At 27.5% G+C, this 16,825-nt stretch overlaps 2 protein-coding genes across 2 annotated transcripts; one reads left to right on the forward strand and one right to left on the reverse strand.

The window, feature by feature from the left end:
- The first annotated feature begins 3,187 nt into the window (after positions 1-3,187).
- On the forward strand, positions 3,188-8,766 carry LOC114129079 (AP2/ERF domain-containing protein PFD0985w-like). Its single transcript, XM_027993715.2, has 4 exons — positions 3,188-3,578; positions 4,828-5,352; positions 6,057-6,722; positions 8,231-8,766. Exons 1-4 carry the CDS (start codon positions 3,519-3,521, stop codon positions 8,492-8,494), a joined length of 1,515 nt encoding a protein of 504 aa, XP_027849516.2. The 5' UTR covers positions 3,188-3,518; the 3' UTR covers positions 8,495-8,766.
- A 4,649-nt stretch (positions 8,767-13,415) lies between these two features.
- Positions 13,416-15,019, reverse strand: LOC114129078 (uncharacterized). The gene is made up of 2 exons (XM_027993714.2): positions 14,840-15,019; positions 13,416-13,906 (listed from the first exon to the last, which is right to left on the reverse strand). Exons 1-2 carry the CDS (start codon positions 14,894-14,896, stop codon positions 13,547-13,549), a joined length of 417 nt encoding a protein of 138 aa, XP_027849515.2. The 5' UTR covers positions 14,897-15,019; the 3' UTR covers positions 13,416-13,546.
- Between the last annotated feature and the right edge of the window lie 1,806 nt (positions 15,020-16,825).

A 16,825-nucleotide genomic window follows, 5' to 3' on the forward strand; every position in this document is an offset into this window, starting at 1 on the left:
TTTGCAATGTGTATAGTTCGTTTGTGAAATGATGGCATGAATTTTACTTTGTGAAATATACGAAAAACTATTTTTTTTTCGAAAAAAACTGACAAGTGGCTATAGACCTAATGAGATAAAAAAATTTGACATTTTTCATGTTATTATGCATGTATATTAATAAAGCAACGCAGTAGATCATATATGTGAATTTTGAAACTGAAAACTTACTCCTTACCAACTATTGAACATAATCTGGTTTTTTCAAAAAAACATTATTTTGTAGTTTTTGACATTAAAATCGGAGATATTTCAAATTATTATTGTTCTATACGATACTACGACGTTTTTCCAATGTGTATAGTTCGTTTGTGAAATGATGGCATGAATTTTACTTTGTGAAAAATACGAAAAACTAGTTTTTTTTCGAAAAAACCGACAACAAGTGGCTATAGACCTAATGAGATAAAAAAATTTGACATTTTTCATGTTATTATGCATGGATATTAATAAAGCAACGCATTAGATCATATATGTGAAATTTTGAAACTGAAAACTTACTCCTTCACCAAGTTTTGAACATAATCTGGTTTTTTCAAAAAAACATTATTTTGTAGTTTTTGACATTAAATTCGGAGATATTTCAAATTATTATTCTTCTATACGATACTACGACGTTTTTGCAATGTGTATAGTTCGTTTGTGAAATGATGGCATGAATTTTACTTTGTGAAATATACGAAAAACTATTTTTTTTTCGAAAAAACTGACAAGTGGCTATAGACCTAATGAGATAAAAAAATTTGACATTTTTCATGTTATTATGCATGTATATTAATAAAGCAACGCATTAGATCATATATGTGAAATTTTGAAACTGAAAACTTACTCCTTCACCAAGTATTGAACATAATCTGGTTTTTTCAAAAAAACATTATTTTGTAGTTTTTGACATTAAAATCGGAGATATTTCAAATTATTATTGTTCTATACGATACTACGACGTTTTTTCAATGTGTATAGTTCGTTTGTGAAATGATGGCATGAATTTTACTTTGTGAAAAATACGAAAAACTAGTTTTTTTTCGAAAAAACCGACAACAAGTGGCTATAGACCTAATGAGATAAAAAAATTTGACATTTTTCATGTTATTATGCATGTATATTAATAAAGCAACGCATTAGATCATATATGTGAAATTTTGAAACTGAAAACTTACTCCTTCACCAAGTATTGAACATAATCTGGTTTTTTCAAAAAAACATTATTTTGTAGTTTTTGACATTAAAATCGGAGATATTTCAAATTATTATTGTTCTATACGATACTACGACGTTTTTTCAATGTGTATAGTTCGTTTGTGAAATGATGGCATGAATTTTACTTTGTGAAAAATACGAAAAACTAGTTTTTTTTCGAAAAAACCGACAACAAGTGGCTATAGACCTAATGAGATAAAAAAATTTGACATTTTTCATGTTATTATGCATGTATATTAATAAAGCAACGCATTTATAGACGGTTTTTTAAAATTCAAACCCATTTAAAATTTTTTTGGCAATCGCATCAAAAAAAAAATAATTCGTGAATCCACTAGCCGTCGATATTAATCAAGCGCTTATTGCCTGGTAGATGATACACTGCTTATTTCTGCTACAGCTATTTCATAAAAATGAACTTTTTCAAAATTCATTTTTACAAATAATTAACGTGTTATTATTTGAATATTTTTTTTTTTTTTGAGAATTTCAAGACATCATCAGTTTGATTGCTTATTTATTATTGTCTGTGTTGCTTTCCAACTATACTCCCTGGCGTGCCAGTTTATAGTATCAAAGTTGACGGTATAGATGGTTTCTAACGTAAAATTAAAACGAAGTTATAACATTCCTAATACAATTATATTTAATAAGATAGATAATAAATTATTTTATTTCTTAGTTCTTAGTCCAAAACAATTATATGAATGAGTGAATATTCAAGATTGTTTTGTAATGTATTTATTGATGAGAACACAAACCACATTTTTCAGTATGAATTGTGATAATAATTTCAAGTATTAGTTGGAAATTTATTTAAAAAATATAATTTGCAGGATTATTTTTAACATAGCCATATTTCATAGATTATTTATCAACATAACACTTTCAACTGTTATGAAATTCTCAACTTGTTTAGACTAATGTTAGTTTAGGCATCACGTGTCAATAATTATACATTTTGATTGTCATTTTTTTACAGTGGTAAAATTATTGATTGATAGCTCCCAATATGAACATTTGTAGTTTGTACATATTTTATTAAATTGAATAACTTAAATTTCTATATAATACTAAACTTTTAATTTTTCTACCTATTTCAATTTTATTTTATTGCAGGTGTCCGATATTAAATTGTATGGTGATTCAGATAATTAAAAATAAATTATAAAATCGCCTACTAATTATATTACAATTCTATACATAAAGGTTTAATTAGAGAAATGGCATTTTTTATAATGAGCCAGTTTTTTAAATTCCGGTACTCTTGGAGAACAACTAATGCGCAGTGTTTGTAAAATTATAATATGGTGAATGGTGAGAGTAATTAATAAGAATACCAAACTCAATATAAATTAATTCACTAAGATAAAACAAAACTCTTCTTTCTTAACCTATGTTAAATTCGCAACGTTAAAATATGCACTTTTACCAAAATATCAGGTATTATTTTATATACTTTACCGTAATTTGTATGATCTGTGTGTAATAATTGCAGTTTATTGTATGCGCATATGCATATTTTGTTTTCTTCATTTATTGAGCTCGAAGACATATTTTGTAGTATATTTTATATGCAGTAAAGTTAATTTGCGTACCTACCTACCTATTATTTTAGGCATCTAGATAAATCACAGCGCATGTACGAAGCATTGTAAATACTTACTAATAATACTACTCATATAATTTCTAGGTGCACGCATTTATAATATAATTAATAATAATCATGGCCGTGGGGACATGCGATTGAAATTGGAATTTTTTATAAAAAAAATTTTTAATTTACATTATGATGTATACATAATATACTCCTCATAAAAGTATGAGCGTCATTTGACAAAATTTAAATGTCACCGTTTGACAGTGTACCTAATTTATGTTTGTTGCTTACTTGTGTTTGCACAAATGAATAATACTTTGTGTCTAGATAATAGGTTCGCAAAACCGTATGAACGCAATAAATGATTAACGATTATACAATAAATTATAATAATGTTCTGTTGCCTACGTTTTTAATATTTTACGTCGTGCCGTGCCATTGTGACAGTACAGAATTTGACTTCATACCTTTATTTTTCGGTTTTATTATTTTACATTCTGTGTCACTTTGTATAGTCGTCCGCTCGAGTTTTTGCGAACATTCTTCCGTATACCTTAAATACATTTGCAACGCATTAACCGTTGAGTGCGATATGATTTAATGATTTAATTTAATTTTATAATAATATAATATACTTATCATCTACGCCGTAGGTACACGTTTACTACATCGACGAATTATGAACCATTTTCATCATTATGCAGTTGTGTTCGTCTTTTTAACAGCGTGCAACTATATTGTAAGTCGAACATCGCCTTCAAATTCCACCTATAGTTTATATTATACGTAATGCATTTTATGAGCGATTTTGTTCATTATTTAAACAGATGGTCAAAATCTTTTGGGTACACTAGAGACTACCTCGGATCTTCATTTGTGGTGGGTCCTGGGTGGGTCACTCACTTCAAAAACGTCCTTGATAGTTAAGATACGCCTTATACTAATTATTCATTTTCTTATATACATATATTATACTCCATTTTGTTTTATCGTGGATGTTATACACATATATTTATAAATAAATCATACATATATAATATATAATAATTAATTGCTCACAGTAAAATATACATATCTAGTTATAAGTTAATCTCAGGTGTAGGTGGAAATTCATTTGGAATCTTCAGAATATTAAACTTAAAATGTTATAAATTGTAAGAACAATAGCCAAATAAATTATGAAAAATCCTTATTACCTAATATTAGAATATTTAAAATACAATTACGTGTTCTTTAAGTAATTAGTAGGTATATACAGTATACAGTAAGTAAGTACAGTAGAGCCTCGATAGTCCGGACGAATTCAGACCAAGCATATAGTCAAAGCATGGTTTTATAAAAATAAAACAATAAACTATTTAATAAATCAATTTAAAAAAATCTGTTAATAAAATTTTTTTATATTACGTCTACCCTCTACAATGCAGATAAAACACCATCTGCTTTCATACCTGTTTTAGAAGTCTCGACAAAAGAATTTTAATTCTTTTAAGGAGTGTTTAGCATATTGATTTGTTTAACTACAGTAACTTTCTCCTCGTTTTATGATTCATCTTAACTCACGCTAGGATTTTAGATAAATATTCGTTTTTTACGGTAATAAAAATAAAAATTGGCGTACTCGACATAACGAAAAATGATTAATTGTATAACCCGTCCAGTTGATATTGGCCATCTGGTGACGTCACAAACTACATACGTATTTATTGGTATTACTTTACATTATAAGATAATAATGGTAACGGTCACCGACGGGCCAAGATGAACTGGACGGGTTGTATGTTAAGTTATCGAGAGTAAAACGCTATTAAATATAATGGTAACTTCGAGGAAATTTCATTTTAATTCTAGATAGTGACGTTCGACATAACAAGAATCTATTGCACTGTGTTATAATTAAGATGATTTTTGTTTTATGCCTATATGAGTTATATGTATAATAATTAATTATGATATTTTATACTATATCTCACGCACGCACATCGTAGGTGCACGGGTACGTGGGTGCTCTCAACCTAAGAAATTATCATGTGGAAACATTGAACCAAATACTTGATAACTACGACCCATCTACGTACGATATCGTGTATCTGCAGAACTACAGAGGCCTTTGTAGGAAAAAACGGGGATTTTTCTCGTTGAAAATCCCGTCGCTGTTTGGCGGCGGATCCGTTGATGAAGGCAAGGAAGTAATTGCAGATACGACGACCGCTTCGAACGCCGACACCACGACCAACACTGTTGCCGCCTATATGGCTTCGACTGCAGCGAATGTCGAGGAGATCTACAACGGGTTGCTGAACGCAGGCCAATCACAAGCGACGCACATCTTGAGCATCGGGACGGACGCGAGGAGAACCTTGGTTGAGGTCGCCCCGTACCTTCCACTGGTGAACAAGGTGGCCACGCATATCGTGCCCGACTTGTCAGAGCACGACGTACTCACGTTGTCTGTGAATGTGGCGGCACTCACCACTCAAGGGATCATGAACTACGCGAATGCCAAACCTCCGGTACGTGTATATCATCGAGCCGTAATTGCCAATCTTTTTATACTTTTACAATTTTCTACTTAAACAAATACAATCACATTACTACATATAATATATTACATAGGTATCACAATTGGTTAGTATTTTAAATTAAATAAGTTACCTATTTTGTTAAACACAATAATCAGACATTTCATTGTGATATAAAGTCATATATATATATATATATATATGTACCTACTCATGTACTATAAAGACATATTATGTAATAGAGATATCACCATCAAAATTAAAAAATTCATGCTTTGGGAATCACTGCCTTATATAGAAGCATTGGTGTGGGATAAAACTTATCTCTCCCGAAAAAAAACAAATTACTTAGAGTTATTGTGTACACCTATGCGATGAGAAAAAACACAATTTTCATGATTATAGGGTCGTAATCGAAATCAATACATCTAAGTTTTGAAACATTCCTCCTATTTGATTGATACTTGATAAAGTTTCACTATATCTAATTCCTTTATAGTATATACACTATTTTATAAATTGTATGTTTTTGAATTTTGATAATTTTTACTGTTGAATTCTTATATCTGCTATTTTTATTTTTACACGCTAGTTGGCTAGTTTAACGACAGTAAAATATGTGTTGATTTTTTTAAATATCTCTAAAAATTTTTACTTTATTTCATATAAATAACAATACTGTATTTCATTTTCAGACCAAATCCAATATCGGCGATTCTATTAGTGAATATGCGACAGGTATTTTCCACAAGTTGAAAGATGTTTTTAAATCTCATCTCGGAGACGACGTTCCGGATAATTCCCCAGACAAAGAAAACATCAATTCGTCGGAAGAAAAGCACAGTATATTCGATACAGTGAAAAGCAAAATGAGTATTTTTAGTAGTTTTATGAATGGCTTTAACGCACCCGAAACTGATAAAAATAAAAACCAAGTCGAGACGATAGTAACACAAACGTATATAGACAGTTCTCAAACCCCTACAACCGAGACAATCGTAACGAAAAAGTATGAAAAAGGCGTTGAATCGATACATCAAATAACAGATGGTGAAACAAAACATGTTATATTATCCAATAAACTTTTAAAAGATGGAAAACAAAGTGTTAATAATGTAATAACTGAGATGAAAAATGAGTTCGACACCAACGAAAACTTATCTAATGAAAATAATGAATTAGACGATGATGAGGATTTAGAACCTTACAATAACGATAATGTTGATGGAAACAATTCAGGCGATGATGAGAACACGAGCAACGACGATGACGATGACGATGACGATGACGATGAAAACAATAACGTCGAAGTAGACGGAGAAGATTTTAAACTAGTTTTGCAAGAATCTATGACTATACAGGTAAGTTTATTCGTGTTTACAAGTATAAAACATGTACACTATGAACATAGTCGTGTAAATTATTTTTATAACTATTTAATAATTTTCAATTAGATTTTCTTATGGATTACTACAACGCATTTAAAATTAAAATATTAAAATATTATAAAATGAGCATATTACGTACCTATTATATATTGTATAAGTAGATATAGTCATTAGTCACCACTTAACGTACAAGTAATATATTATTGTGTTAAGTACGGTAGCCGGACAATTCCCCCCCCCCTCAAAATGTTTCAATGCGGACATTTTCCCCCATTTTTTTTTTAAGTTTATTATTTAATAATTTAATATTATTTATTATTTAATAAGAATTTTTTTTTTTTTTTTCATAAATATAATAAAACGTAAAAAAATTGTATATAAGTAAAATAGGTTAAAAATTGTAGAAAAATCTTATCTTAATATTCTAAATCATATAATTAAGATAGTTTTTGACAACCCAGCAATTGATTGGGTTTTAGATATACAATTTTAGATTTCAATGTTACAAGCGAATAATACAGTATGCTAGTACTATTATTTTTTATTTAGACCATCTTTTAAATATAATATTACTATTATTTTATTGTTTCAAGTAGTTGAATTTATCAAAAATATACATCTACTATAATAGGTAATTATAGTAGATATCAGGGGCGGAATGGGATTAAAAATTGCACCGGGATTTAGAATTAGAGAAGCTACATCTATACTTATTGGTTGCACATAAAAAATTATTTTTTATTTAATTTTGGCAACAACGACCACTGGCCGCATTAGGCATTGGCCCTGATAGGCGTATAATTGATACATGTATTTATGAAAAAAAAATAATATTTTGTTGAAAAAAAAATTATTTATTATTAAATAATAAACTTAAAAAAATGGGGTGTAAATGTCCGCATCGAAAATATATTGGGGGGAAAATATTCTACTATGCCAAAAATTGTCGGGGGTAAAATGTCCGCCATTCGTTAAGTACATAAGCGCAATATTACGGACTTCAGTTTAATGATTCTTTTAAATTCTAAAGCAATGAATATTTTACACTAATGGTTTTTTTTTAGTTTTGTGTGTGTGTATGTGTCGGGCTTCACTTTTAGAAAAAGTCAACCTCAATTAACAACTATAAGGTTGATTTCTTTTAGAAAATTGGATTTGAATTATAAATATAAAAATCCAGTACTTTTCAAAATAATCTATTAAAAAAGGGGGAGATTACAAAAATCTAATTTTTAACATATAAGTCTTATATACCTACACTTTATTTTGGTTTTTGTGATTCAAAAATAAATAACTGCACTTTGTCACTTTGTTCTCTGGAAATAGTTTATTTTTCTTTTTACCAAATAAGTCTTAAATATATAAATATTTTCTTGAAATTCTTTTTAAAAAATTTTAGGAAATCATTTATTGAATAACGCCTTGCATTCAATAATAATATAACAAATAATAATATGTCATGTATATTTATTGATTTTTAGCCTGAATTTGTACAAAAACTTGATGGCAAGGAGTTGCTGGAAAAAATTGATGAATTTCAAAAATTGGTACCAAAACCAAACACTAACAATCGAAAAGTATTTGAAGCATTAATAGAGGAATTGGATATTGATGAACGTGTTGATGATGATGATAAAGTAAATGAATTAATCAACGGTCTCGACAAAACTACAAACTATTTAATATCTAGCGGAATTGAAAGAAATGAATTATTGACAAATCTACCCACATTACCACCGAATTAAGTGTTAAAATCAATTGTAATTAATGTCGCTCGTTTTACATTTTAATTTACATCAAATACCATATAAAAACTATTAAAAACAAAAGTTTTATTTTTATAATTAAGTTTTTATTTAAGTATTAGGTACCTACAAGCATAAATGTATTTATATAATATATTACCTTTATTCGCATAACATTTTATTATATGATATTTTAATTTATACTTGTCTTGTCTAGTATACTGTTTTAAAATAAGTTATTTAAAATTAAATAAATTATAAATCCAACTAATTTAATGGGGTACGATATCGGAATCATTAAATCCCGACCGCCGCCGCCGGTAGACCGACCGTTGAGGTACGATAATCGAAAAATACCAGTTTCTATAATATATTTGTTATTACAACTTATAGTTAATAAAACCTAAAAAACCATTGTTTTTCTTTTAACATCCAATTTCGTCAACATTTGAATTTTAAATAAATACCTCTGAAAAAATTATAGATTTATAAACTTGATATAATTACTAATGAAAAATGTTGTAATATATTTTCAAATCTTTGTTAGTTATTCATTTTGAACTTTACTTGATAATTTGCAAAATATCGTGATTTTGAGGAAATTTAATCATAAATTGAACTGTTAACAGTTATAAAAGAAAATTATTACAATGTATTTTTAATATTTTTTTATTCACTGTATGTATAGCTTATGAATAATGATGACTATCTTTTGTATAATTTTTAAACTATTTAGTAGAAAATGCTTGGTTTATGTATACATTATTTTATTAACAACTGCAGGCACAGTTAAAGAAAAAAACGGTAATAGTTTCAAATGCCTCTAAATAGCTTAAACTTTGTCTTAATATTTTAAGAATCTTATAATGTATAGACAAAGAAAGATTAAATTAAATTAAAATATTAATTCAAGTCTATAGGCGATTTCGTTTTATAAGTAACGAGGTAACCGTCCGCGGTCGGCGAGAGTAATCAGCCGCTCCGACTACTCTCGCCGACCGCGGACGGTTAGCTCGTTGCTTATAAAACGAAATCGCCAATACGATTAATATTTTATGAATAATAACAATAAAACAAAACTCGATAAATGATAAAGCATTATAAAACGTTGAAATGTTTGAACATTTGATGACGTCGTAAAAATTTGTAAAATTGATAAATGTATAATAATATTGAACAAATGAATGATGATATACCTACCTATAGCATAGGCCATAGAGTGAAACCAAAGAGACATGTTTGTCATCATGTTATATTAGTATTATTTACACAAATGAATGATATTATCGATACGACGAAAATCATAATACATAAACGTAACCTAATGTGTGTATCATATTATTATGTTCAAGATATAATATGATATTTAATCATTTTGATTTATTGAAAAATCCTATGTTCATTAGCAATTTTTCGTTTATTAGGTACTACTTGACTTTGATAGAGACATAATTATTTAATAATGAATTTACTAATTTACATACGTGCCCAACAATTAACACAAAATAAAATATACTTTCAAAAACCTGGAGACTCAACGAAATACTAAAAGAGTAAGATAAATATTGAAAAAAGTTTACAGCACGAAGACGAAGTACGATATTAACGTTAACTATAAATGTTATTGGTTTTTATCGATTGTATTGTAGGTAATTATAATATATTATAATACAAACAGTACACATAATGACATAACATAATATAATAATATTAACATGTTGGATTTTTTAATTTTGTGATATAATAGTTGACAACATTCGAAACGTATAGAAAATATCAATATAAATTCAATGTACCTACCTATACAGTTTTTTGATCCGGGCCACATTTCACTTTATTTTTTGATTTGGCTGGGGGTGCGCATAAAAACGAGTCACGTTCAAATTTTTACAACATTAAATATTCACCTGGATAATAAATATTTCTTCCCAGATGATTCTTGTTTTTTGTTGTTATTCATAAAAAGCGGAATAACCGTAAATATCTGAACACCAAATGTTTATATTAAAATGTTCTATATATGATTTAATTTTCAAATTTTTTTAAATTTTTTTTGAGCTATTTAATATTAAAGATATGAGAATTTTTCAATTTTTATAACAAAGATATAATCATTTAACACGAAACAGTTTATACAAGAATTAAAAAATATAAAAATATATTTTCACAATTATTTTTTGTAAATATTTGAAGTAGTTTAAACTTGGATGACATAACATATTTTAATGATAATAAACTATGTTAATTATTTTATCATTATTCAAAAACATTATTAGTAGAAATTTTAAAGTTTTACGTATACTATGAATTTTATTATAATAGGTTATGATATTTATAAAACATATAGATTAATTTCAACTTGTATACTATAAATCTGTTCACACTGTTCCAAGATTAGGTAATCTGGTATTGAATCAAAAATTAATAATAATATTATTATATGGTATAAATGTTTATTATTATGATAATAAATGCAATGTTTTCGACGAAAATTAAATTAACCTACCGTAATATTAATAGTAAAATAAATAAACTTTAATTGCTTTATTAAAATACATACCTATTGTAAAATACACTTAATTAATAATACATTTAGGCTGACAGACCGTCTCGGCATAAAATCGTTTTTCGTATACAATGATAAATCTTTGAATTCAAATTCAACACATCCAACCAGTGAGACTCATATTCGACATCTAATTTACAGCAAAGAGGTAACCATTTGACACTTTTTCACATTGATCTGGTTAAAACTTAAAATAAATATAATAATGTTTTGACACCGGTCCAATTTGCGACTTAAACTGCATTTTTAATAGTAATTATTATAATTCATATTTTATACTACCTATATATTTATCCTTCTTACCTGTTTAGAGTTCATCGTGATTTGTATAATTTGGTGCCACTGAGTTTCGTTTTTTACTCGTTTTCTCACATGTTCTCAATTGCTCACCACTCTCTTCGTTATTTCTTATTTACGTACGTTTGTTTTTTATTTAGTGCTGATAAGTACTGTAAGTACATTTTTTCATTGTGAATAATATGCCATTATATTTAAAATGATATCCTAATATAGCACTCCTGATAAAAACCATAATTTTACTAAAACTTACAATAACGTAATTCGACGAAGGTAGTGAGATCGTAACTGAATGGCTTACATTTATCACACATACCACGACAATACACCACACGTCTTTATCTCTACATAAAAACAAACACATTTCCCCGTTTCATGTTGGTATAGGAAAATAGTTTGTATAGGTCACACATTAGACCGGTGCCCATAGTCTTTTAAATTTTATGCAATAGGTACTAACAAATATCACGTCATGCGACAATTACATGTTTAAATATTTAAATACATAATTATAGACCTTTAATCGTGTATTATAATATTGAAAATTTGAACTTAATAATACCATTATAAATATGCCGTAAAAACAGAACAAATTAAAATCATTATTGGTATTATTATTGGTACCTAATATAAGTACGGATACTCATCAATCGATATCTGATAATTGATAACGGTTAATTTAAAGGACGTAAATTGATCACGAGCGACTTTTAATAGTATGACAATTTGTAACGTCGTACAAGGGAGGGGAGACAATGGGGGCAATTTCCCGCCCCAGGTTTCATAGAAAAATATCATATATTCCATTTGTAATTTTTTTTTTGAAATAAATGATGATATTTTTTTAGTGGGTGACTAATAATTTCCCTCCTCTCGTTAAGGACTACTGTATCCGCCCTTGGCGTCGCATAGAATTCAACAACCGCGAACAATTATTAAAATAATCATTGTAGGAAAAAATAGTACAATTAAAGCTTAACTAATAAAAGTTATATAAACAATTTGAGTAATTTGACAATATTAATAGATATTATAATACAATATTTATGTTAAAAAATAATAATAAAATAAATTATTTAAAAATATATATTATAGTAATAAATATTATATAAGTCACAATAATTAAAATTTAACTGCCTAATAAAAGCAGGTATAGTATAAAAATTTGATTATATTTATAAGTTAGACAACTATGATAATATTATATCTGTAGCTGGAAATTATGTGCTATAGGTATTATTTCAATTGTTCTATAATCATAATCTAAACAATTTTTTTTTTAGCACTCTAATCTTTATAAAAAAATTTAATGGTGGCTCCGTCCCTGCAACATATATTGTTCTATTTTTATCCTACTTATTTTTAAAACGCAATCATCTCCATACTGTCTTTTGTACACCATTTTTTTCGAAATGTAAAAAAAAGGTCATATTATTATACAATACATAAATTCATATTAAATTTTTTTTTTTTTGTAAAAGTGTTACGATAAGATGCGAGCCGCAAAAGTCTATGACGCGAGTCGCGCGGTTTGGCCACCCCTGTTATAGCTGTTTATCGGTTTTATTTAGGCAGCTAAATTTTAATTGTGATTTGAAATATTTATTACTATAATAATTTTTTTTTAATAATTATTTGGTTATTGAATTCTATACAACGTTACAAATTGTCATACTATAAAAAGTCGCTCGCGATCAATTTACGCGCTATTTATTGACGCGACCAAATAGGAACAATATTTGAACTCCACAGTAAAATTATAACTATGTAACGGTGTAGTAATTTTTGAAAAACTGCTGATAAATCGACTTTGCCGTTCATTCGTTTCGCTCTTCGGCTCTACGGATTATTGGAGTCTGCCAGTGGTGTAATTTGGAATTGGTTCTGGGGTGGGATTGGGATATAACTATATAAGTTTATACTATCGTTTTAGTGGGACTATGCCACCCACACCCCTCTTGACCATTAAATCTCATAGATCACAATATTATATTAATGTATTATTATAAATTAAATGAGGTATAAATAGGATAATAATAATTTTCAAACACAATAAAGTAAACAATTAAATTAAATATAGTTTTCATAAATTATAATATAAATTCAATTTTCCTTTTTGTTTTTTTTTCGCCAAAAAAAAACATCTCCATAATAAGGATATATCTCCATATCTTCCCCCCCCCCCATAATTACGCAGTAGGATCTGGAGGTGAAGTTTCGGCAGGTTCAGCGGTTGGTGGGTCCCCTGTTGAATTCGCTGGCGGTTCTGAGAACGAAGGATCTTCTGATGACGGGTTCTTGGGTTTCTTTTTCCTAGTTGGTTTCCTATTGGAACCAGTGCCCCGTCTGGCCGAATTCCCACGATTATTATTCCTAATATTATTCGATAAACCGTATTTTATCGTATACGATTTGCTTGGATAATTATTCAAGATGTATCCATACGGTTCGAAATGGTATCCTTTTGGTGGCCGTGGTAACAGGTTGTAGTTCAGCAGACCTGACTGACCTGGTATAACGAGACTATTTAAAGCCCGTTGTGCAGGTGCCTGCGAGTTACAAAATATTACAAAATTTAGGAACAAACTTACGTACGTTTAGTTTTTTACACTGTAGCGCATAAATATAGTTTGATTTAAAATATCATATCCAATATGTACTGCTAGATAACGAGTTTCCGACATCTGTACATCAACGTATCGAGTCACGAGCAGTGGCGTAAATATCGGATGGGCTGCAAGGTGCGCAAACGTCTAGGGCCCACAACTAATGAGAACCCTAACCAAACCCAAAAATATCCTATATTTTATATTAAATTAAAAAATTCTAAACAGAATAATAAATATTAAAATAATATTATTTTGGTACTTGACATTTATAAATTTATAATATGTAATTTTTTATATTGAATTTGCCCTGTTAATTGACATATTAATGTACCAATAGTGACTAATTTGTAAACAATAAATCTAACTTAACCGTTTATTAAAACTTATTTATTTAAGTAAGTTCCATACTTCCATGTAGTAATAATAATAAAGAACTATGTTTATCAAATAAAATGCTTATGTAATTTGCTGTGGTTATAGTTCATATTTATATTACAATAACTTCGGATACATTAAATGTTGTCACTACTTATTTACTTTTTTCTGAGGGACCGTATGAGTGTTAAAGCTGGAACTTGTGTGGATATAATAATATTTAATAAACTGTTTGGTTGAACATAAATTATAATACGTTCAAAGAAAACTACAATTTTATATGTGTTTTTAAACATTTTGATAAATATTGTGTTGTCCATATACTCCGTGACATTATAATAAAATAATTTACTGTTTTAATATCATTTTAAAATGTATTATGGCTTTAATATAAATTGAAAGAAATCCAAAAACTGAAATATTGTTTAATGTATATTTCAAATTTTTATACATGAAAAGAAGCAAATTATTGGAATACCGAGCAAATATTTTACTTACGATTTGATATGTGGTCATAAAGATGCACACTGTAGTTAGTTGTTGACAAGTCATCATAGTGCATAATAATAATTATTTATTGCAAACATACTTAAATAATTAATTGCATTATACATTAATCGTTCGTTCGATTAACTATATTAATAAATGCAACTTCAAATCCAAATGATTAAATATCATATTATATCTTGGACATATGATACACACGTTATGATTTACGTTGTTTCAATAATATTATTCATTTGTGCAAATAACACTGATACAACACTATTGCAAACATGTCTCTTTGATTTTACACTACATAATGAATACCATCTGTCATTTGTTTAATAATTATTGTATAAAAAAAGAAATAAACACATACAGTACCTAAGTTATATTAGTTGTAAGTTATAACGTATAAGTGTTTCAATTTTTTTTAAATTTCTGTAAATTATCTGATCATTTTAGTCTTGTTATAACTTTATAATTTAGTCATTTAGACAATAATTTTTACAGTGTTAATCTATAAGTAATTTATTATTCGAATTAAAAAAACTTAAATAACTTTATTGTCTTATTGATGTGATAAAAATCATGAACTTTTGATGAACACTAGTCTAACTCTAATTCTATTTCCACTAGGTACGGAAAAAATATCATAATCCGACCCAGGCCGTATTTAGGAATTTGCTACCCTGGGACAAAAAAAAAATGCCTCATTATACCAAATACTCGTTTTATATAATTTAAATATAAAACAATTAGCCAACCTTACATTATCAGCCGCCCGGGGCAATAAAACCCTTACCCTTACGGCCTTGAATCCGACCTAATTTAAATATTCCCATAGTTGTAATAACAATAATTAATAGAAACTACAGAAAAGTAAAAAAAATTGACACGGACGAAAACAAATAAAAAAAATAATTAATTTTCAAAAACGTATCTATTAAATTTAACGCATATTATTATAACAAGTTGTTGTTTATTTATAGTATAGGATTTTAAGAAGAGATTTCAATCTTTTAATGTCAAGCCCAAGTGTACAGTGATAACAATACATGATTGATTAGTTGTATATTTGTAATCATTGAAGCTAGATTTAAGTAGGTAAATGTGCAGTTGGAACATTTAAATTGATACATTTTTTTCTAGTTAATTTTTAAAAATCACACACTATAAAAGGCATAGACGATAAGGATATTTATTTTAAAGCTATTTTAGTATATTATACACAGAAAAATATTATTTTTTATGTTTTTTATACCAAACTACAATCTTAATCTAAAAATATCTGTTTGAAAAAATTATAAATTTCAAACTTAATTTGTTACCAAAAATATCTTTCCAAAACAACAATATTATGTTCTGCTTTTATATAAAATGTATAAAAAAGCATCAATGCTTAATATTACTGAAGTTCAATGAAATAGTAACATTATCATAAATTCCAAATTCAGTTTCACTATATTATGCTGTGTAAGAAGTCTGAAACAGAAAAAAAAATTGATAATCAGTCTTAAATTAAAATTGTTATTTTATAATCTAAAAAGCGTTAATATAGTATTTTTAATTTTACACAATCTATATTTTCAGTGTTTTTCTCTTTTAGTAATAACTACTAAATTATTATTGTATTAAATTTTGTATTAGATAGTGTTCTTCAGTATAATTTTCCTTAGAGTTCACTGATTGAATTCAAAGAAAATAATATTATAAGCATGTGGTTAAAACAAGTTCAAATGACAAATACATGCATAATTATTTTTAATGTTTTGAGAAAGCATCAATAATGTATGAGTAATTTATATATGTATTTCTTTATAATATTATTGTATAAGAATATGAATACAAATAATTAATTATGTTTTGTATATCTATAATTTTATACTTAATGGTTTACTTGTATATAGATCCATTTAATAATTATGTAACAAAATAATTTCCAACATAATACTAACATATTATTATGACCTCAGTTGTTTTAGTAATTGGTATTTAATT

The sequence above is a fragment of the Aphis gossypii genome, chromosome 2 (assembly GCF_020184175.1).
Source record: "Aphis gossypii isolate Hap1 chromosome 2, ASM2018417v2, whole genome shotgun sequence".
Taxonomy (NCBI): domain Eukaryota; kingdom Metazoa; phylum Arthropoda; class Insecta; order Hemiptera; family Aphididae; genus Aphis; species Aphis gossypii.